Consider the following 24,838-nt stretch of genomic DNA (forward strand, 5'->3'; position numbering starts at 1 on the left):
AAACAAAACTGAAGGAAGAGAAAATATGAGGACAAGACCTTACTACCAACTACTGTTTTTGCATAAAACAAGCGAATATATGCACACATAAATTACGGAAATGTGAAATGAGCAAAAAAATCAACGCAGAAGAGCAGCGATCAAAACCGATCAATAGAAGAAAAATGCGGCAGGAACTCGACATTCAGGAATTGTTATACAGTGCACAGCATTCTTTGTAATGATTACTTATGAAGCTTCTGATTTACACTTGATGCCAGGACTGCCGTATTTTAGGAAATAAGCATCTCCAAAGAATACCACGCACACTATGACGTTTTCGTCAGTAAACTCGTTTTTACCACGAATCTTGTGTTTGGTAAATGAAACAAAATTTGTAGTCATTTTTTATGTGAAAGCTTCGAACGGCCCATTGGGCGAAAAAACCCTCGCACCGTTGCCATTTCCATTGCCATTGGCAGCGGCGCGACGTCATGAGCGCGCCTCGATGGAGCTCGCATTGGCTGCGACGCAATGACACCAGCGCGCCTCTACGAAACGGAGGGAAAGCTAGGGGACACCTGGTGCCGCATTAGCGCCATGTGTTGCGTGAGGGCAGAGGGCACCGCCGCGACGCCGCGTCACTCTCGCTCTCGCTCTCAGAAGCCTGTGTTACTTGTCCTGGCAAACTCTCTAGGTGCACCTCGACAAGGCCTAATCAAAACGTGCCAAGCGTTCATACTAGCTTCCCCGCGAGGAGTTTATAACGAGAACAACCGTTCAGGGGCGTGCAAATAAACAATAATGTTTTCAAATTCACAACTCATAACTGCTCAGGTGTTCTCTGATTTTGAGCATGAAAGTATTTTATGCCGGGGTTCACCATCAACTTTGTGCAAAGGATGTGATATCGTCGCGAATCCGTAAAATATGCTCCATCTTGACAGGGATGGAGCCGCCATCTAGAAGTGAAGCGAAGTACTGTATGATGACACTAACAAGCGCCCACAGGGAGCGCTTCGACAGTCCCAGCGCAGCGGAAGCTCCAACGAGTTGTCGACTCGTGTAGGCGTTTCATGCCTTCTGCTGAGGTGACACTGCAGTTTCCGCATACAGTTTGTCGTTCGCCTTGGATTAGCTTGTGACGCCTCATAGTCTTCCAGGTGCAGCTTCAACGTGTGTCAACAGTGCTTACACGCCGCCTACTGCTTCGGGCGCATATAGCGTTCCGGAAGGTCCAACGTACCGCGCGTCGTCTCCGTGGATTTTTGACTGGAATCGAGGACAAGAGCACTGTACCCCGAAATGTTTGCTCTCATCCTACGTCGAACATTGCAAGGATCCTGCAGACATGACCTGAGGCTGGTTGCCTAATTTTTGGCACATTATGCTAATCTAAAGGTCATGCCAGGCCGCGATCAAGCTAACCCTTACGAGGGCTAGCTCGGCTAGCTCTGCGCAGCCCCCGCAGGGGATTTCCCGGACATGGTGGCGCAGATCACCGGGTACCACCCGACTTCTATGAATTGGTCCGAAATCAAGCATATGCCCCAAGATAAGGACATCCCGTCCAAAGGGAAGTGAGTGTCTTCAAGCATCTGTAGGCCATGGAAATGCCAGCAAGAAGCGAACATGACTACCAAGGGCTGCGCCGCTGACGTGAGCGGCGGCAGGGAATTCACTCCGAGCCGGTAATCCCTGCGGTTCTCGCGCTGCGCCGCTGCTGCGAACGAAGGCGGTTCGCACTTTGTGCCCGAAACAGACGCCCAGACACCATTCTGAGGACCTAATGGTAGTGTTGAAGCCCCAGGTACCCTTGACCGGAAAGTGGCTTTCAGCCATGGTGACATGGTATCGGCGGTCGCCCAATACGTGGGCGAAGTGGACACCGGGGATTTCAATGTGCGACCTCTATGGGAGAAGAACGTCATCACCCGCGGCACCCAGGCAACACTGGTAGGTGACAAGCTGCTCAAAGACTTCTATCTGCAGGTAGTGAAACACTTTAATCGATTTCGCGGTCATCTGACGCTGAATGGAGAGCTATGCGAGGGGGTGACCAACATCCTCGAGGATGAAACCTCCGCCTCTCTTAAGCCCAAGCCCTATTGGAGGGAGGGCGAAATCGCTTTTGTCTGAAAATTGGAAACTAGCAACGTGGTGACGGTTAGATTTGTGGCCCGAAGACTGCCCCGTTACATACAATATAAAGATGAATGCCTCCCGCTTAGGGCATTCACTCCTAAAGAAATGTACACCCTTTAGGTCGTATCTTGCCACACAACAATAATCGTCATCTGTCTTACTTGCGTTTCCTTTCTTGAAAACGCGGCGCTAGCTACTTTCTTGTCGAGAATTTCTTCTCATGCTCATAACGCGCGGGGGGTTCGTGACTGCAAATACCGGACTCGCAGCCTTGAAGAAATGAAATGTGGGCAAGACAGATGGCGATTATTTCGGTGTGGCAAGATGCGACCCAAATAGCGTAATTTGTTTAAGAGTGTATAAGAAGAACATTCCCGCGTGCTACAGATTGGGCATGGTGCTCCACAGGGCGGATAACTTCCACCATCAAGAGTAAGGAAAATGCGGTTACAGTGTTAAACAAGTCACCTTCACAACAGACGGACTTGCAGAACCAGAGTGTTCACTATTGTGCATAATCTGCAAAGGATCCCACTTCACGCGATCTCCAGTGTATGTCGAAAGATTCCACGAACTGCAGCGGCCTTGATCAACGACCAAATGTAGAGCAGGGGCAACGTCATCAACGAGGCAGCAATGGGAAGGACAACAACCCCCACCCCTACAAATAAAGATTTCAGGCCTTCTGTTGAGGTTACGATGAAGTCCCGACAAGCACCACTGGGCCGGACGACGCAGGAGATGCAGAATGTCGTGCAGTCCAGGACCGGGTCGAGGCCGGCAGGCTTTAAAGCTGGAAATTTACCCCTTTTGGCAACTCTTCAACACAAGTGAGTAACTGGGTGGGAGTCACCTCTCAAGCCTCGTCGCCCACTGTGCATCCATGTGCTCCCACTGGAAAATACCGGGGCAGACACTGCGATTCCGAGAGGACCCATGGATGACCAGGAAGACTAGGTATCCGCATGTTTGGGCAGCACCCTAGCGTCAGCACGCAAGTCCCCTACTAACGACTTAGAGGCCCGGGTTAACGCCCTGGAGCAGTAAATACAGGCCTTAACGGGGCAGATGTCTCAACTCGCAAATATCAATCACGCAATCCAATCGGCCATTCAACAGCGCACACAGCAAATAGTCACAATAGTTACGCAACAAGTGACTCAATGCATCAACCCATGGATCAAAACTAAACCAAGGCACTTCTGCCCCACAGGTACCAATAGGGAGGCCGGGCGTCCGAGCTAATTCCTCCGCTTGGCTTCAAAAACAAAGTGTTGTGGATAAGGACGACGTCAAAAAAAATAAAAGAAATCCAAACCCTTATCAGTAATACAGTGGAATTGGAGACGTTTACGGGACGACAGAAATTAGCCGAACTTCGCCTCTACCGAGACACCATAGCGGGCAACCAATTACGCGCGGACACAACACTAGCCAAGCTACAGAGGATTGGGGACCAGGTGGATTGTATAGGGGCTGGGTCTCCATTCAGTGAGGCGGTCTTAGAAGCAAGGACGCTTGGTGGCCAGCCCACACTTTTGTGAAGGAACGCGAAGAATTTGCTGATTTACTGGATACATTGCAAGGTGCCGGTACGGTTCTGCTAGTGAATCCATCCGAAATTCAACCCCTTCAAAAACAAAGTGTTGTGGATAAGGACGACTTCAAGAAAAATAAAAAGAGATCCGAACCCTTATCAGTAATACAGTGGAATTGGAGACGTTTACGGGACCGACGGAAATTAGCCGACCTTCGCCTCTACCTAGACACCATCGCGGTCGCTGTGGCCCTGGTGGCCTTCATGCTCAAGTAAAATTACGGGCTCTAACACGTTTCAATGAGACCCATCCACCTGTCTGTTGGTACAAAATCCAAACACAGCTCAAGAAGTTGACCTCGACCATAAAAATGACGATTCTTACACGATGGTTACGGAACTTCCCCTGCGGATGACGGATCCCTCGGTATACGTACACGTACACGTAGTCGGGCACTAAAGCTAGCAGGTAGAGAGCAGCTAATGATTGTGGGGAATTTTAACGCCCCTAGCCGGCTATGGGGCTTTATTATAAACGACAGGAGGCCCGGGGATGCAAGCTTGCAGAACGTGTCTCCAATCTGCACATCACCCTTCATACCGATCCTGCTAACCCCATGCGAATAGGTAGCTCAGTCGATACCGCTTGCCTTATCTCAAAATCAAGAAAGATACACAACACGGTGAGTGGACTAACATGACAGACAGCCTTCACAGCGATCACAGTGTCATTATTATGTTTGTACATCCAAGACCACTAAAACGACCTCTCACCCAAGCTCGGCTTCCAGACTGGCAGGCTTTCCGCATGTCACAGTTTCCCTCTAACCTGCTTGCACAAGGTTTCGTGTCCTGGACCAACGCACTAACCTCTACTCCAAGGAAGCTCACCAAAGCCACAGAACACCCTGCAGTAGACAGCCACTTACTCCATCTCTGAGACGTAAGCAAGGGACTCACTAAACGCTGGAAACGTCAGAAACTCAACCGCAGCTTTCGCAAACGAATGAAAGACATCACCCAACCAGCAGCAAAGTATACTTCCCAGCTAACTTACTCTAAATGGGCAGATGAGTGTAACAGAGCCACAGACGATGTGTCTCAAAAGAACACATGGCGACTCTTCCAGAGCCTTATTGATCCCCCGTAAACTAGAGGGGAGACTGAGCGTCATCTCCAAAAAGGTCTACACAATTTTCAGGGCACAACAACACATTTGGTGGGGATCCTAAGGGACAGGTACTTATGCCTACAACAAAACCCGTGTCGGGCGGAGTGCCTGTATGCAGGCAGAGATAATCCGGAGCTGAATCAACCTTTCCAGCTTCACAACGTCAACGCGGCACTGGCTAAAATGAGACGAGGAACCGTGCATGGGTGGGATAAGGTTACGGTCAAATCGTTAGCCAATCTCCCTAAGCTGGATTATGTTGATCTCTTGAAATACACTAGCACCATTTCGAAAGGGTAAATCCCCTTACCTATAAAGTGGACGGCATCTTTAGCCACTTTTATTCCAAAGGCCGACAAGCCTGTAAACACAGGCAACTTAGGCCCATCGCTTTCATCCTGCGTGGGGAAGCTCATGGAGACGATGGTACGAGATGTTCTCTCAGAATACGTTGAGGCCAGCAATACGTTTGCGGACACAATGTTCGGCTTCAGACCTCACAAATCAGCGCAGGACGTTCTCTTAAAACTCGATGGAGAAGTAATAGAGCCTGCCGCAATGGAGAACCCCGATCGGGTGTTCCTTGACTCAGATCTCCATGGGGCCTTTGGCAATGTCAAACACGCAATAATTCTTGAACACCTCAGTGAGACGCATTGCGGTCTAAGCAAATTCAACTACGTTAAGGATTTCCTGTCGAGCAGAGCCGCACTGATCCGTCTTCAGAACGATGAATATGGGCCACAACAACAGGGGAATAGGGGGATACAAAAAGGTGAAGTGCTGCCACCCCATACATAAGCATTGCAATGATGTACTTCCCGGCACAACTGCAGGGTATCGAAGAATAAGGACACGAGCTGTACACCGGCGATATCACACTCTGGGTGATGCAAGGCAACTTAGGCCGCCTGGAGGAAAGCGTGCAAGCAGCAGCTTGCGTGGTGGCTGCTGCAGTCTCCAATGTGTCCCAAACATGTAGGAATTGCCCATATCAGGGACTCCCTTAAAGACAATACGACTGTCAAAATTTCCGTACCTAGCGGTCCCATACATGAATCCGGGGAAATCAGAACACTTGGTCTATACATCCACAACCGATTACGCATGGACACAACACTAGCCAAGATATAGAAGATTGGGGACCAGATGGATTGTATAGGGGCTGGGTCTCCATCCAGCGAGGTGGTCTCAGAAGCAAGGACGCTTGGTGGCCAGCCCACACTTTTGTCACCAGCCCAATCTTATAATAGATGTCCTACCACCACATTAGGAAGCATGAATAAGGCAAAGTCGAAGTTATCCTAGGCAAAACAGTAAAAACAGCCCATGATATTCCCATTTCCACTTTGAATGGACGCGTCCTTCCTCTTAGAGTGTTGAACACTTCCCCAGAATCAAAGAGGCTCACCTCATCATCCAGTACACTAGGCTGGCACAAACATCATCTGGATGTAATTTACTGGATGCGAGTTACCCATTAAACATGATATTCACATATATGAGAGGGTACAGGTGCCCTAACTATGGCACCTCGCCACACTAATTGACCCACTCCCTACATAGATGGATCGCGAGGTTTATAGCGGTCGCCGGGAAGCATGGGTACTGATGCTGGAAAGGCGCCATGAAAGAGGGAGTGAGAACTGCTAGCCCAAGCCCACGGTGGTGGCACATGGCAGCGATTATCCAGAACCATAGACTGCTGGACGGACTCTCGTTTGTTACATCAGGACCAATAAAGGCGGAGCAGGTAGCTATTGCAATCGCTGCCTCGGATACTTGCTCTAAACACATTATCACGAACTGACACAAAACATACAGCTACTGTGAAGCAGGGTGGGTAACCCCACTCCGGGAAAATATACTGCGAGCTTGCATGGGCGACACTGCTCCAACTGCCAAACACATAATCTGGACTCCATGTCAGCCGGGCTCAAATGGAAATGAGGCCGCCAATGCGGCTGCCCGCGCATTCATTTCCTGGGTACTTGCCGACAACCCTCTCCACAAGTAAGAAGGAGGCCTCCTTCTTAGGTTCAGAGAAATTCTAGCCTACATAAGGCTGGTCACCGCCAGTATCTCACCCCGGCTAACCATTTTGGCAAAGCCGAACGAACGCATCATCCTCACACTTCTTTCTAGCACAATGCTGTGCCCCGCTATGATGCAACACTTTGATCCTACGCTCAATGGCAGGTGCCAGCACTGTGGGGAGGCAGCCGATGCATACCTCACGGTCTGGGCCTGTCAGTGTACTCCGACCCTAACTCCCAAACCATACCCAACCTGAGACGGCTGGGAGGTGACCGCGCTTGCTTGCTCAGATCTTTAGGCCCAGAAGGCCTTGGTACAGAAAGCCAGGCTTGCGCCTTCAACCAGTGAAGTCACTGACTAGGGACTTCATATAGTAGAGCCCTATTATGGGACTCACATCACTCATTCCCGTAATAAAGGTTTTTCACCAAGACCACCATCTACTGCTTCGCTAAGCGACGCAGAAAGACAGCTGCGTCGACCAGCAAATCTAAGATCACTCGGTTGACAGAAACGCCAGCATGAAGCCGAAATCCGGCACGCCTTCGCGCGCATGCTGGGTACTTCCATTCCCCTTGCTGAAGCTGAACTCGCCGCAACTCAACCACCTGCCCAAGACACTACGGAGCTGGATCAAAATGTTCGTACCTTCGGAAGCGGTGGGGCAGTAGGATGCCGCTCGCCAAAGGACGACTCCCGCCAATGAAATCTACGACACGGGCACCAGCCAGAAAATCATGTATCTCGTCGCAGCGAACCGTCACTTCACGAAGCAAGTTACTATCAACCCGTTCGGTTTCGCATGAATTGTTTACGAACGCCTGTGGTGTCTAACGGACTTGCACAGTCCCCCGGCGCGTGCGATGAACGGCTTTTATGAAGGCACGTTTCACTTATGCGTTCCACCGATTCCTGGGATAAAGGAGTCAACCATAACTTTTTTTCACGCGTTATTTCCCGCAGGCGCGCCCACATGCGTTCCAATGCGTCCAGCTCAGGAGCTCCTCTTTGTTGTAGAAGACGCAGTTGTATCGTTGCTCGCGTTTTACTCGCGTATGTCGCCTGCAGAAGCATTCGGATGTGTTTTGAGTGCGCCTTCGTAACGGCTGTGAACATCAACAGACGTGCGTCTCCGGCGGTAAGCACCTGAACAAGGTATCTTCTGTCAGGGATGTTTTGACTTGCCTATGAAATAATGAGGGGTGTGTTGTTCGTTGAGACAAAGAACGAGAATTTTCCGTTCCCTTGTTAAACAACTACATTCGTATCCTCATGATGCTATATGATCGTGTTTTCACCGCTGCGCCACTGTCAACCTAATGAACTGTTTTTTAGAGCGGTCGCTTATATTCCACTCCGCTCAGAATTCAGGCACTGACGCACTGTAGGGAACTTCGTAACTTTCACGTTCGATAAGCGCGTCTTGCCGAGACGCGAGCGACGCGCTTGCAGCTCGGCAGCAAAGCTATGGCAAAACTACCACTAAGCCAAGCTTATTCATTCTCACCCGGCGCTCAATGGGCTTTGTAAGTGGAGCGAAAGACGCTACATTGGCTCTACGGCCTTCATGAGTGTTGGGCGCAAGCTCACTAGCGTTCAAGCTAAGCGGACGTATGCAAATTACAAGTATACGCTAGTCTCATCGGAGAGCACTGTAAACACTCAACTAAAACGCTGTAATTATAGTGAAAGCCAGGCAATGAAGCGTTTCAAAGGGTTAGATTAAATGCCTTGGGGAAATGTATCTGCGGAAAAAGCTTGGCCTGCGACTGTTGTTGTCGGCAACGATTCATAAACATGCGGTTTCTCTCTGCCTTATCGTTTCAGAAAAAATGAGATTGGCGGAACGAAATAGTGTTTAAAACGAAAAGTAAACCTATAATCCATCGACGATGCTTTTTGATCAACCGTAATGATGGTGGCGGTTCGGCCGCGTTCTCGGCTAACAAAAGTTGTTCACTACTGCCTATGACATAACATTCTTAGACTGCATCAATGAAAACACTGATAACGTCCGTGAGAACAGGAATTGAAGACCAAACAAGGTTTGACTTTGGGAATTTTCGTGAATGTTTTTTCAGTTTTACCTGATGCCAAAGTACGGGGAACGTGAACATTTCAGAAACTCACTTGTTTCTCGCTGTACTACATAAGGCTTTACATGATCGGTCGTAAGGCACCCATATGATAAGAACCTTCATTATGGCGATGATCTTTAGCAATATTGCAGTGTGATACGTCTAGTTTCAGTACTGTTTTTAAGCAACTGGTAACCACTTTTGGAAAGCGTCGCTCACCTCTCGTCATAACGCAGCAAATATTAGAATCGGATTCGCTCCGCATCCTCTCACCTTAAGAATGTTTTGTTCCGCAGACCATCTATGCAGGGTTTGCGAACACCCCGCTCACAAACCACTACTGACCTTCTTGTCAGGGCATAGCATATTGGTCAAAACGGCCATTGTTCTCTCTTGTTTCCACAATGCATTAGACCGACCTTAAAATCGCAAACCTGCAGCCAGCTTCCAAACACAGGTGTTCAGTTTGAAGGCTTACGCTATTCCGATGCCTTGCTTGTCTCCATAGTAGAGGTGATTCGTAGCCAAAAGAAGAATGGCAAAACAAAAATCACCGTAGGTGCAGAATAGAGCACCAATATGTGTCAACAGTCGCTGTCATTCTATTCAAGTATGAAGTGTTCCACGGACCAAAGCAGGTCGGGCAGCGTGTCCATTTTCAGGTGGTCTTTTCTGTTCTGTAAAAGCTTTCCGGGCTTTCACAGAGAATCGGTTAACACGTGTAATGTCCTGCGTGACATGAAGCATCTGAAGTGGCATGTGGGATGTGCGCCCGGGGGAGGGGGCGCGGGAGCATTGTGTATATGATTGCCTTGAGCATTGCACTTGCAATGCAGGCCAGACGGGCAGGTACAAAGATCATCGACGGTGTAAGCAGGCGAAGAACGCTCGCAACGGTAAAGAGGGCTTTTAGCGCTGCAGTGGAGCTCATGTAGCTGCGCGTCCGAGTTTGGGCACAGAGTGGTTTTATACATATACAGAGATGCGGGGGGTCGCAATCGCATTATTGTCGAAGCTGATAGCATTGCATGAAGTTCGCACTTGCATAAACAAGGGGCGCTATCACGTGAAACTATTCCAAACTTTTCTATTCCAATTGTGCTATCAGCCCTCCACGATTCGTCAAGAACTTTTTTCGACCACCCCCCCTTCACCTGTCTGTCACGCGACGTCATGAAAACCGCGATACCTCCCCATCTGATATGATGTGTACACACTGATTATGCATGATTTGACAGAAGAAAGAAAAACAGTTATTTCTGATTCGACCCATTTTCGCCATTAGCCCTCGGCTATTGGTAAAAAGTTTTCGGGCTGCACCCACTTCACCTGCCTGTCATGCGACGTGACAAAACCGCAAGTACTCACCACGTCAAAGTGACGTGTACGCGATAAAGATGCATTAATATGCCGAACAAAGCTGAATTTTCTTCGGAATAGCCGCAGGCTGCCCCTTTCCGAAAGGAATAGAAGATGGCTGCCGCCGATCGCTCAGACGCTGTCTACTCGCACCTGCCGGAGAGCATGGGTGTATCTGCGTATAATAAAACTTCTTGCGTGGCCGTGTAACGTTTTCGAGCACTTTCGCACGTTTACCCCTTCATTCTGTCAGCTCTTCTTCGCTGAGGGTCCATTTTAGCGTCATTCTTGAGCTTCCGTTGCATGCCGCCGCGATTTTCGACCAGCCACCGCAAGCTAAGTAAGCGAAAGCCGACCAATCCTGAGAATTGTTCCCTCGCTTGCCGCACACTCTGTATAAAATACTCAGTAACCCAAGTTCGCAAGAGGTTCATTGAAGAGCGGCTCATACTCTTTGATATTATGGTACACTTCGCTAAAGAATTGGCGTGAAAGACACTAATTGAAAAGTGGCACGTGCCCGGTGCATTTGTGGACCAGCTTGCTAATTTGTCGGGCTTCGGTCCTTGAGGAATCCTTGTCAAGTGTGTTTCATTCCGCCCAAGATAGGAGAAATTCAAGCGATTCTTCTCGCCATTACCGATGGCTATTCTTCCAAGGCCATACCGAGTTGCGCAACGTGGCGTCAAAGACTTTCATTGCAGAGGGGCACAAACATATAGTTGTGTGACCAAGTGACCCAAGTTTGCATTAAAAAGGAATACTGGAGGACAGCACAGACGGTGTGGCCAATAGCCAGTACTGCAAGTCGGCGTCATAAAATTTCTTCTAACAGCAGTACCTACCTTGTCTATCGTCTACAGTGACTTATGCCAGCGTGAAAGAGGTTCGTTGAAGAGTGTTGCATATGCAGACATGTGAGCTTTATGCTTGCATACTTTGCCATCTACTCAGTTATGCAACTTGATCCGACGGTTGGTTTCGATCCCTGTTATCTCAGCACAGCCAAACCTACGCACTAGGCATTCTGCCATTGAATTCACCGTGAACAAGGTAGGCGGGAAAACGGTTAGATAGATAGATAGATAGATAGATAGATAGATAGATAGATAGATAGATAGATAGATAGATAGATAGATAGATAGATAGATAGATAGATAGATAGATAGATAGATAGATAGATAGATAGATAGATAGATAGATAGATAGATAGATAGATAGATAGATAGACAGATAGATAGATAGATAGATAGATAGATAGATAGATAGATAGATAGATAGATAGATAGATAGATAGATAGATAGATCTCAGAAATTGCGTGAGGTACCCTTACTTTGCAAACACGTTAAAAAACGCTGGCATCAGGAAGAGCGCCACGAGCAGCGAGCGAATTGAAATGCGTGCTCCTTATTGCTTCAACTCGAACTCAGTGCAACGCGAGCCCTCGCTGCACCTAGGCTCTGTATTCATCGCAAGTTGCTTTCAATGTAGGGACCGTGCGACCGCGCTCAGCCGCGACATACGTAGCCGCCTCCAGAGCAGAACGCCCATCCTCCCCGGTGTCTCGCGCACGGGTGGTGGAACACGGCGTGCTTCCTCACCGCATTCCTCCCTTGAGCGCCCGTGAAGAAGCCATTATCATGATCTGCCCTCAAACGCTTTCACTGGCACCTACAGCTTACGGCGTGCGAGCGCGGTGTTATCCCACTTGGACTTTAGACAGAACATCACTGCGCTGCGGAAGGTGACGGAAATGCGCCTGAAGTGTTCATGTAATTTCTATCACATTAAAGAAGGAGTCCACCACAGAACCGCGCGGCGAATTTTTCATTTGTCGGCTTCTCAATGCCTAGATCTACGCTCCATCCCCATGGCGATTGAAAACCCCGCCCATACAGAAGCACGCATACAAGTTTTATGTATGCCCCTGCAGGCGCCTATTGGAAGTGCAGAAGCGATATTGGAGCGCCGTCAATGCAAATGGCCGCCGTGCAGTGCCAGCCCAGTGAAAACCTATAACCGACTTACACTATCACACGCTTGTACTTCTTGCCCCTTCCTCTTTCTCCAGTGACGCTCCTTTTACAAGCTTCGTTCACTCTTCGCTTCTCCGCAGCACGATGATGGAGCTCTAGAAGGAAGGAAGAGGGGCAGGGGAGCCCGCTAGCGAGCGCAAAGCATTGTTGCCTCAAGGGCAGTGCACGCCATGTAAGCGTTTACTTTCGCCCTTGTAACAAAGCACAGAAATAGCGGCGTAATGAGCTGCGTAAATACAAGCTGAGTTTGGTCGGTTTGGTCAATCAGTTACTCCTAAGAGAGGATGCTCGGTCGATCCTTCCTTTGTCTTGTTTATCTGTACCGCACCTGTTCCCTGGACTGGACGTCGATGATGTTGCTTTCACCTCCAAGTAACTCGTGTGTACTAGCAGTAGTGCGCAACTATGCTGGTCGGAATTTGTAAAATGATTGATGGTCATTTTTCATTTCCGAAATATCTTGCGCTTCGAAATGCTCATTGTCCAACGCAAGCGCTGATAAAATCCGAGGATCATTGACCACTTCTTATGAGTCGTGAATGCAAAAACAGTAATGTCCGATTGAACACCGCTGAGAGTCCTCCCAGTTAACTCTTCCGGCGCAAGCGAGTGCCTTGAAACGCTTGGCCAACTCCTCCAAAAGGTCGCTGCACAAAAGTTCACTCAGCGCTATCTAGACGCCGGGCTTGGAAGTGGAAATTTCGGTCTAAGCAGCATGATGTCGTAAAGCGGAGTGCAGAGCCCTGTAATCTGGGAGGCGTTGGTTTAGCCCAGTTGGTAAGCCAGTCGGCGTCATAGTATAGGGTGGTAGGTTCGAAGCTCACTACCGCCAACGTTCTTCCGTTTAAATTTCTTGCTTTTTACGCATTTGTTTCTTTCTAGCGATTACAGAGGCAATGTTCCAGCGCAGGCGAGAGCTTGCGCCCACAAGGGACGCGCGGGTAACAAAGGCCTCTAAGAGCGATGGTGACAATGCCATCTCACCTTATGCAACACGTGGCGAGACCATCGCGGCAGCCGTTGTTGTGTCCTTTCACCGGCGCTGGTCCGTCGAGGCGCGCACGGACGTGGCGCCGCAGCCAAAGGCAATTTAAGCGCAGTTTCGCTGCTTGTGCTTTCGTATTAAAAGTCTGGTGATCACACACCATGTTACCCAGGACGTCGTACGCAGAATGCAGACCCCATCCTGTATGGCACATTTCACGAGCGCGCTGCATGGTGTCAGCAACATATTTGTTATATCGAGTGAAGGAAACTGTATCTAAGGCGTTTCCGTCATTACATTGTGAATCCTATCAGACTACTTTTATTCTTCTGCGAGGCACTTTCAGCACGTGGTGATTGCATTGCAAGCTCATGATATGCTCAATTTGATATTTGAGTCCAGAATTATGTGACGCTTGGAAATAACGTGCTTTGTTGTGTGTTCGATACTACTTGACGTTAATTTACTTCAAGATTGTCGCTTAATTGTAATCGCTATACATGTGTTATATTAGTATAGTAGACCTAATGTTGATTGAAATCTTTAAATACTTACGAGAAATCTTTTTCTTTTGTACTCATCTGTGTTATGTCGCTAATTCTTATTGTGTCGATTAGGAAAAATGAATCGATACGATAATTTTGATGTGACCTGAGTTATCGCATTAAATGTCCGTGGGCTTATAGGCTTCGCAAAAGTAACTGCAACACTTATTTGCTAAGGGTGTGTGAAAACTCGAAATTTAGAGCACGAATAGTGTATTCTTTGTATATATATATATATATATAATCGCGAAGTCACTATTCGAGGTTTGCACATATTTTTTCCCAACACTACAGAAAACAATAGTTACTGCTGTCTACAAGGAGAAAAAACCGAAGCAAGCGGCAACTCATGTGAATGATTGTGCCTTAGCTGAATCACATTTGTTGAAAAGAGGTTCGAGTGCCTGAAAAAACACATGGAGAATGCACTTAGACACATGGAGGGCACTTAGGCACAATAGTTAGGGTCCTTTTGCTAAGCATGTCTCGATTAAGGCAATTTATGATTACGCTCTCTCGATGTGGATATATCCGTTTGTTATTTGACTAATATCATCCCATTCAAATTCATTCGACAAGTTGCTAGACGCTTATGGATTTTTCTTCGCTCTTCCATCATGCACTACGCTGTACAAGGTGTACTTAGGCCGTCCTGTTCTTTTCTTCAATTTTTACTTTTATTGTCGCCATACGCCAGATGGAATCACGCTGTATCATAATGGAATATTGTATTCAAGATTTTTTTTTTTTTTGCTGTCGGATACACTAGACGAAAAATTTCATTTAGCTTTTCTGAAACACAAGAACATATCATGTTTTACTCAATACTGCACATTCGTTTCCTTCAAAGATAATGCTGACTAAACTTCATTGTTTCGAGCAAGCGAAGCCTTCGTTCGAGATGGCTGCCCTCCGCATTTCAATGGAAACGGGCCCTGGCCACCCTCCAAGCCCTGTCCGCGAGCACTAGCTGGCCCTCAAAGTTCGAGCTGGATAGCTGGGACTCCCACTGCTCCTAGGTACTGTGTGCGTTGGAGATGCGTTGCCGACATTAGCACACCGTGTGATGTAAAGTCTTGGGGGCGTCGCAGAATAGTCGTAGTTTAGTCCGTTCGAAAATTGTTCTATTCTAGCAGACCTATTAATTTGTACTGTTTCGCCCGCACTCAGTATGAATGAAAGCACAAAGAAACTCCGGAGGAGGGAGCGTGGGAATGAACGCGTGAACATGGGGCGAACGCTTGCGATGACACTGCCTGTTATTGTTCTTTTTTTTGCATGGCTTCCCTAGCTGTACAATAATAAACAGCATTGATGTTCTCGTAAAACACGTTGATTCGCTCGTCTTATGCGCCAGGGGACGAATTTCAGAAAGTTTACTATGCCGAACCGGTAAGGAAACCGGCTCAGCGTTGAGAATGAGAATAAATTCGGGACATGTTATAAATTTTTATTTCTTCTGAACTGGAAATGGATTGGCAATAAATCAGAGCGTGCTGACGCCGAGCTTGAACCAACATGTTATTGTTTTTGTTCGATTGCCTTTTTTAAAACTGTTTTGCTAAGAATTGGGCATGTGTAAAGTAAGTACGGATAAACTAAGACTGGCGACCCAAAGGAGCTTATTACTTTTTAGTAATTAGGAGAATATTGTGAAGTTAGGAAACAGGCTAGCAGCTTTTGATAACGGCGGTAAATATAGCGGTTTATTTATTTTATTTTTTGTATTCACTGCAGCGAAATTTTCGGCATTTTTGCACGGGCACAAATTACGATAAAATAACGGAGCAGTTTTGTGGCGAAGCACATCTGCTGGGCTCTTACTCGACTAGCCCGTGGTTCTCAGAAAAACATTATCACTTGGGAAGTACTGTCCTAGAGGCGTGAGGCCGCACCCGAAATTTGTAGGCCATACATGAATACAGGTAGTGCGCTGGGTAGAGATAATTGCTGTATTTCCGGTTTCTTCGCAGCAAATTATATGAAAGAGTTTAAGTAAGGTATTTTCCCTACTTTCTCTCACCGAGTGCCATCTAAGGTCTCCATTCATCTGACACGTACTTTCAAATCAATATTTTCCCAGAACAAATCTTGCGCTGAAAGAGTGAATGTGCTGAGATGCTATCAACATGTAAGATGTGAAAGGGCCCCACATAAGGCAAGCATATTCGAGCCTGGCCATAACATACGGTGCATGGTAGAGACGTGGCATTCTCTAATTACATGCTTGAGGCTGCGCTGTAAGAAGCCAAGAGCTTTTCTACGCTATAGCGTACTCCTAAGTACTTGTGAGTACGTTCTTCTAATGAGCTCATTATTTAGAGCCTAGTGAGTGGTTAGTTTATCCGCTCAGCAAAACCTACGTAAACACATTTTTTGGGGTTTAGTACCCTGTTATTGTTTTAGCGCCATACTTCCACGTCATACAAGTGGGTTTACATACATCGCTAGAGAGAAGGCTTTTGCACAGCATTTTATTGGTCAGGATCCCTTGACCACTACATCAGATCAAACAACGAGAGATAGTCAATAAAATGGTGCGACGAATCACCTAGCACTGCCTTTTGTCATCATACATAGAAGTCATTGTCACTACTGCAGAACCCACGGAATAAACTTAGCACTTCCGTGAAGCAATAAAACACATGCTTTGTCACATCACCCATGTATGAAAGCATCTGCGTAAAAAAAGAAGCGTTGATATGATGCAGCAGGTAACCTTTCCATCAACTACAATACTTATAGAGTCCAGCCACCTTCTCTGTATTTTTCATGCACAAGACCATCTGTTGCATTTAAATTTCAATTCAACATACAGAACCTTCCTATGGACAACGGATGCATGCAGTTGGCAGTATCCGTCTTACGCTAGCAAACAGGAAGCTCTACTATCAGAGAAGCAGCCTTTCCCTCACCTGTGGTGTTTCTGAGGAAATTCGGTTGTTTTGACGTGACGTATTAGGAGTGCCTTTTCAGCAACGCTTACATTACCAGTCACTGTGTATTCGCATAGAGAAGGAAAACCTCTCACAGAAGCTTGCATTTAGATTGCGCAGGTGCTTCTGCTTTGCTGCAGCTTTCATTTTATTTTTTCACAGGCTCTTATTGTTTGCCAAGACGTCGCAGGTGCACAAGTGTAATGCGTCGTTACCGAATACACAGCCTTTCTGCTGAACGGAGAGTATACTGGTAATTTCAATTCCAGGTTTGCATTCTAACAGAAAAACACAGATCCTGAAATTAATTCATGTTTCTAAGCAGCAATATCTAAATTACGTCTACGCAATGAGGCACCATATTAGAAAAGGCTATCATATCACTCCTGGACAGAAAGAGCTGGTGTAGTTGCTCTCAACATATGCAAACTGACATGACAGGGAAAATAAAATACCTATACCGTTTTCCAATAAAGTGAATCCACACCCATCGCCTATAGCTGGTACACATGACTATTTAGCATATAGTGGAAAGCCACTTGGCATAAACCCGCACTACTTCATACCTCTTACTTCAAGCTTTACGTATTACGTTCGAAGAGATTATGCATCGACTTTTCAACCTTGAGTCATAATTTAGATTATATAATAAAAACATATTAAAGATCTACATACTGACATAACTTTTGGATTTCTTACAAAAAATATATTATCATAATTTTTGTTTTTTGCGCAAGCTTGCAAGAAAATTGACATTGTGGGGTGTCTTATTAGATTCAGGCATGCGTATGTGCAGCTACATTGATTCAAAGAGTACAATAAATATTAAAGAAAACAACTCCTCTAAACAGTTAATGGAACGTTTTCACAGCGAAGCTGTCTATGGCTAGGATCCCGCGATTATTTCGCGTCCGTGAACCGAGAACTATTATTATTCATAGATGACACACCCGTAAGGTAGAGGCTACAAGCACTCAGCAAAGCGAAGCGAACAGTGCATAAATTCTTCGGAATCACACGTACAACATACAGAACGGCATTTGTGGCAGTAAATACGAAGCTGAAAGCAAGCATCCGAACCACATAATTGATGATAATGCGATCGTGATAGCAATGAAAAGCGCGTAGCACTCCCGGCATACGTTTCCCGGTTAAGATTATGGTTGCGCAAGCTCCCGCGGCGACGCCAGTTTGCACCGTGAAGTGTGACATCGCTGGCCTTTATTATATAAAATCACCTTCCTAGCACCTTATTAGAATGTTCTTGCAGCCCCGCTATGGGCGGCGGCGGGCGATGAAAATTACCATTTTTCCCATTGCTACCATTACATTAAAATTGCCCGACTACAGATTAATCTAAAACCATTAGGCATTGCTTTCTGCCTCAGCGGTTGTAGTGCTGGTTTTCAACAACTTCGATGGACATCCGCTTTCGCAGGGCCAGGATTGCGAGCTTTTTTTTTGTCGGCTCGGCTCCCGCAACGACTACAATAATCATCAGCAGACGTAGCAGCAGCAGCAGCAGTCTTTTATGTGTGGGCTGCAGGAGCAAGCGATACATCTTTCATGTCCTAATCAACCGTTTTGCACCAGCTGACATCATCATATGACTTCAAACAGCATAACTTGATATTACGCCACCAACATCTCTGGCATCCTGAAGTGCTTCCCTTTTATTGAAACAATTTCTCTAACATTAATTTCACCGTTATTCGTCCCTACCTATAGACGATTTGCGCAGCTTTATTTCTCACCTTTAAATCCCCTTCTCTTACTCTACCTTCTCTTCCACTTTTAGTATTTCATTGGCAAGATGATGCAGCAATTCATGATCCTGCATTCAAGGAAGCAGACAGAAGTCCCTTTGAGATACTTGAAATCAAACGCGCAATGATTTTTTATATTTATTAATTTAGTGAACTACTTTTGGGAAAATACCTTCGTGCGGAGAAGTGCGGAGCACAAGGATTACACTTGAATTAATAAAATGCTACGGAAGATGCGCAAGAATAGCACAAGAAAATAATTTATTATAAACCAAATTTAGACTAAGTTTATTATTACACAAAGGCTAGCTGTCGTTTCAATAAATTATGTTAGTAGTCTATGCTCCGTCCTGTCCCTTTTTTCTTTTCTTGTGCATCTTGTGCAACACATTCATACTTCAAGTACCTCTGAGAATATTCAAGGAACCGAGCCGCTAGGTGACGCGTGGCCGCCGCGAAGGTGAGGAGTGAAATTGTTCAGATAAACAACCCTTACGCTACTCAAAATACATGGAAATTGTTTACAATATTCCTATTGCAGATTACGAATGGTGTACATGGGTGAAACAATACGGGAACGGCGTTGCCAAGAACCACGTGGCATCAAATTCCATCGTTGAACACTTATATATCAAGTGTCATGCACTAAATGGGACGAGGCAAATGCAAATAATATAAAAAAACGTATCGGCAACGCAAACTAGATTTCGTTTGTCTTCCAAATGGTGCAAGTTATGGCAAAGAAGACGCAAGATAATGTCGTTCTGATAGAGATACTCCATATGTTCTAAGGTGAATAGGAGCAGCATCGGCAGTATCGATACGATGCTTGATAGCAAGAGTCAGGGCTCAGGCGCGATTGTCAAAAGCGGAAACATCCCTGTAGGAAGAAAAAAACACGTTACAGGTCTTCGGCTTGGGCAGGTAAAGGGTCACTCGCGATAATTTTACGAATCTTGGGAACAGCACAAGAGGCAGACTTGGAGACGTGGCAGGCTCAGACGAAGCGCAGAGCCAGAATGCCACCACGTGATGGTAATATGAATGCTGATGATGGGAGAGACAGATTATTTGAGGCACCATTTTTTTGGGTCGACCGAAGTCTACTACAGGAATGTAAGTCTAGTCGTAATATTCAGAACTGTGGGGGGTATGTTGATGTCATAGTGTAGTACTATGTTGGCCAGCGGAGTGATGAGATACTCTCCAACAGGAGCAGGTGGGGAACTCGGCTGGTCGAAAAATTATAATGATTTGGGCAGCAGTCGCACGAAGTTGGTGGGGGCTTAGGCGGCTGGACGTTGCATCACAAGTAACAGAAAGAATAAGCAGCTCAAGGCGGAGGGTGCTGGCAGAGCAGTAAACAAGGGTTGAGGGCGCCGAGAGAAAATTGAGGCGAGAAACACAGCGAGTAGGTGCAGGATTACGCGACATGGGCGCTATTGCATGTCCGAGACGGACATTGCCATCGGTTGCGGCAGTGACGAGCGATATGGCCAATGCAGCAGCAGTGGAATAAGATGGGCTTGTGAGAAGTGCGCATTCAGATGTGGCGGGAAAGGCTTGCCGGGAACGAGGAGGGCAGACAGAGAAGGGCTGCACGCTGGGTCACGGATCGACCAGCACACGCAGTCGAGACCTTCATTTACATGTTCTTGTCGCACAACGGCCAGGATCATAGCATTCGTGGCTGATGATGAATCGGTGGACGTCGCAGAGGAGGATGGTCAATACGCGGCCTCGAGCGTGCGGCGAACGACACGAGTTACGTTGTCACAGGGGACTGGTCGACAGGGATGGTCCTCACAAGCAGACGTAGCAGCAGTATTTGCTGGCCGCAGGATGTGGGACGTCATGCGACGGCCCTTCGCTTGCTCGAAGCCGAGGCATTCTTTCATGATGGCGTCAATTGTAGAGTGATTAGCAAAAACCAGCAGGTTGAAGGCGTCGGCTACGATACCCATTAATGTGTGGGCCACTTTGTGCGTGTCACACAAATCTTATCGTCAGGTTTGTGGTGCAGTGCCAAGATATGTTGCATTTATTAGGTATAGGCTTTGTGGGTCTCTGAGCACGCCCATCGCAAGGGCCTTACTGTCTACGACTGTGCGCCCGAAGGGGACGCCGGACTGTTCCCGAAATTTCTCTTTTGAAATGTCCTAGCTGATTAAGTCGTTTTGGAGGGTTCGGCGCTACACGAATGAGGCTCCCCACAAGTAAAAAACGAAGCTAGCGAGCGTAACCGCTGCATCCCACCTGTTATTAATGCTGGCGCGTCCATAAAGGTTGATGCGTTCTTCGACGTCAATGCCACCCACGCTGAAAAACAGACAAGAGTCGCGGCGTGGGAAAGCGTCACGACTGGAGCAGTCTGATGAGTCGTAACCGACGCTTATGGCGTCTCATCTCCCACAAGCATTGTAGCGAGCACGATGTAGCGACCACTGCAGAGCTCCTTGGCGAGGAACGAGATCGCAAACCTCCACCAAATAGTTACGTTAATGATGTCTCAGATTGCTTTGAATTTGATAAGAACAATATTGGTCAAGAGAAACACATCAACCTAGAAGCCGTACGGGTTAAAAGAAGGCGAATTCAGGCTGGTTCTCAGAAAGGAATATGCAGCTTTAAAACAAGAAGATCAAGAAAAGATAGAAGCAATAAATAAAACCACAAGTAGGTTGATTTCAGAAGCAGCAATCGGAAGGGTATGTAAGACCTCAAGCCGACCAATTAGAAAGCTCTCAAATAACGAAGGACGTAAAAAAGAAACGACAAAGCATGCAAGTGTCTAACTCAGTAGGTGAGATTTAAGTCGCTGAAGTTCGAAACCTGACAAACTAGAAGAAAGTAATTATTAGGCAAAATTCCAACGCCTCAACTGTTGAGGAAGCAGCAAAACGTAGTCGCAGTATGAAATGAGTGAGAAGGAAACTTTGTATAGGACAAGGGCAAGATGTATGCAGTGAAAGATGAGCAGATTATTATCTTAAAAATTTGGATGATTTAGTGAAACCAACAGAACAATTGTATGCTGACCTGTACAGTATACTCAAGCAGCCGCGCAACCTTCATTGGAAGTAGTACGAAACAGGATACAGAGGCTCCTTCTGTAGCTAGCGATGAAGATAGAAGATCCTTGAAGGACAAGTCATGTAGAAAAGCTGCAGGAGAAGATGTCATAACCGACACTTTAATGTAAGATGAAAGATATGTTACGGTTGAAACACTAGCGGCTTTTTATGCTGTGACGTAGCAGTGACAGTGAAGAACACAGCAGCAAAACAATAAAGAAGCAAACTATGTTTTTATTGAGGGAATCTGTTGCCACGAAGACAGGCTACACTAAAAGCACTACAATAGTGGCGAACACCGTCAGCGATCATGCAAATGTGATCAGCCGTTCAAGCACGTGGGCTTCTATACATCACTCGTCAAAGGTTCTAGCGTAATTGCTGTTACCCTCGTCGTTTCGAGAAGTTACTACACAATTCGTGTCGCACGCGCAATCTGATAATAGAAGGTTTGGCAAGGCCATACAGAACACATAGAATGAACGATACCATTTCCTAAGTTTCAAATCATGCAAGCGCGTCTCACGTTGAGCAATAACGTTTATTTGTTAGCTGATGAACAGCGGCCACCGCAGAAACGTAAACCTGCGCACGTTTCAATGCCCCCCTCTTAAAGAGCATCGTCCCGATGCTGCAAACAGACGCGAACGCGCAAAGAAAACCACGCGTAAAAAAAGAAAAGAAAAAGAAACAAAGTAAAAAAAATACAAATAAAGTAAAAAGAAACAAAGTGTCCAAGTTAATCGGCGCGCGTAGAAAGGCTTAAGGAGCAAACCGTGGACGACTTCAGGACGTGCGCGGTGCGGCTGTGATTGCGAAATGTGGTCTAGCACCGCTTCATAGTCCAGTGCGCCAATACGTCAGATGATCTTGCAAGGTCCGAAAGAGCGTCGTAACCATTTCTCGCTAAGTCGTTGTCGGCGCATTGGTGTCCAGACCCAAACAAGATCGCTGGGCTGGGGCCCTATAACGTAATACTATTCCAATATGTTTCTATTCCAATTTCCTGGCGTCAAATTTGCTGACCAATCAAACGCTGTCCTCGTTCATAGAAGGTCACTTTTGTTTGCTTGAAAAACGAATAACATTGCCTACACTTAACGGCTTGTATCTAATTGGCTGACAAGAGGCGAGGAGGACGCTCAAGTGGAGAGGGATTCACTGAGGCAGAGCCAGCGCACTGAAAATCGATAACCGGATGAAGAGGGTGGTGCCGGCGTCTGCGATTGGTCGGCTTTCCCTTACTTAGCTTGTGGTGGTTGGTCAAAAATCGCGGCGGCATGCAACGGAAGCTTAAGAATGACGCTAAAACTGATCCTCAGCAAAGAAGAGTGGGCAGAATGAGGTAGTGAACGTGCCCAAAATGTTTGAAAACGTCACACGGCCACGCAAGAAGTTTTATTAGACGCAAATACACCCATGCTCTCCGGCAGGTGCGAGTAGCCAGCGTCTCAGCGATCGGCGGCAGCCATTTTTTATTCCTTTCGGAACGGGGCAGCCTGCGGCTATTCCGAAAACAATTCAGTTTTCTTCGGCATATTAATGTATCTTTATCGCGTACACGTCACTTTGACGCGGTGAGTTTGTGCGCTTTTATGACGCCGCGTGACAGGCAGGTGAAGTGGGTGCAGCCCGAAAACTTTTTACCAATAGCCGAGGGCTAATGGCGAAAAGGGGTCAAGTCAGAAATAAGCGTTTTTCTTTTTTTCTGTCAAATCATGCATAATCAGTGTGTACACATCATATCAGATGGGGAGGTATTGCAGTTTTCGTGACGTCGCGTGACAGAGAGGTGAAGTGAGGGGTGGTCGAAAAATGTTTTTGACCAATCATGGAGGGCTGATAGCAGAATTGCAATAGAAAAGTTTGGAATAGTTTTACGTTATAGCGCCCCTGATCTGCCACATAAAGTCGTCAAAGATTGCAGTGCCGGTAGTCGGTCTTCTGCTGGTTCTTGATGCACATGCGGACGAGCTGTCGAGCTTCTTCGGCACGCTGGAAATAACTTCAGTTCAATTCCTTAAGGACCCCTTTACTAGGAGTATTACATAAGGGGTGGGTACAGTTGATAATGCAAACATAAACACAGGTATACAGAAAAATTTGTACAAGAAAGCTACATTTTCGCAAGTGCATAAAAACTGAACGAATAACGCGTGAAAAAGCAGGTTATTGATTAACCAACAAAGACACATTTTCGAAAAATGAAGTTAGGCAAGTGATTGCAGCGACGTGGTGGGGAAGAGCGTCCCAATCTGATGCTTTCGGAAAAAATAAAGATGAGAAAAAGTAGTTGTGTGGGAGCGTAGGCGTAAGACTTGTAATGGGTACCCAGTTCGCAGCGATATGCGTGCATGTGGTGTGATATATCGCTCGTGAATTAACTGTAAAAGAGCTTATGAAAGAGACAAAGGCTGGCAGTAGCGCGGCGACGTGCACGGGGTTGTAGATAAGATTTTACTCTTAAGCATGATACGCTTATGTCATATGAGTAGGATGAATGGACGTATCTGACGACACGGTTTTGAAAGGACTCGAGCGCGTTAACAAATAGACTTGATATGGATTCCCGATGGGTGATACGTATACAACTTTCGGTCTGATAAGGGATTTGAAAGCTAGGAGTTTTACGTTCTGCGGGGCGTCACGCAAGTGTCGTCTCATGAAATAAAAAGTTTGGTTAGCTCATCAAAGTCTGTTGGAAATATGCATACCTCAACTGAGATCACGTGAAAGTGTGACGCCCAAGTACCGAAATGATTCTACTGATTCTAAGGGAACGTTTACTATTGTATAAGAGGACAGGAAAGGGTTACGGCGGCGGGTAAAAGATATATGTTTACATTTGTTGGGATTAAGAGTCCTCAGCCAATCTTCACTCCAAGACTGGACGCTGTTAAGACTTTGTTGTAAGGTGTTTTCGTTAGTAGCATTAGAAACTTGATGGTAAATCACGCAGTCATCGGCGAAAATTCGTACCTTACAAGATACTTGTAGGGGTGAATCATTAATATAAATTAAAAAGAGAAGAGGACCGAGAACTGATACCTGAGGGACACCAGAAGTTACAGGGAGAAGAGTGGATGATTTGTCATTTACAGAAACGAATTCGTAGCGATTAGTTAGGAATGCATCGAGCCATTTGAGCACGTCACTGTGTCAGTTCAAAGGAGAAAGCTTTAGTAGTAA

The 24,838-nt window shown here is 46.6% G+C and overlaps 1 protein-coding gene across 7 annotated transcripts in view; it reads right to left on the reverse strand.

Annotated features, from left to right (window-relative positions):
* LOC142590577 (uncharacterized) overlaps positions 1-16,928 on the reverse strand; it is a 75,648-nt gene extending 58,720 nt beyond the window's left edge. For 3 of the 7 annotated variants that reach the window (XR_012830191.1, XM_075702880.1, XM_075702878.1), the window contains exon 1: positions 16,789-16,928. Coding sequence is in view for 3 of the 7 variants with exons in the window: in XM_075702880.1 (XP_075558995.1) it covers positions 16,789-16,916 (128 nt within the window). In the remaining 4 variants the exon portion in view is untranslated. Of the gene's footprint in view, positions 1-8,999; positions 9,086-9,166; positions 9,250-16,788 lie in introns of those variants that run through there. The other 4 variants (XR_012830192.1, XM_075702881.1, XM_075702882.1 and 1 more) reach the window with 4 other exon arrangements.
* Positions 16,929-24,838: the final 7,910 nt, after the last annotated feature.

Source organism: Dermacentor variabilis, chromosome 8 (genome assembly GCF_050947875.1).
Source record: "Dermacentor variabilis isolate Ectoservices chromosome 8, ASM5094787v1, whole genome shotgun sequence".
Classification (NCBI taxonomy): Eukaryota; Metazoa; Arthropoda; class Arachnida; order Ixodida; family Ixodidae; genus Dermacentor; species Dermacentor variabilis.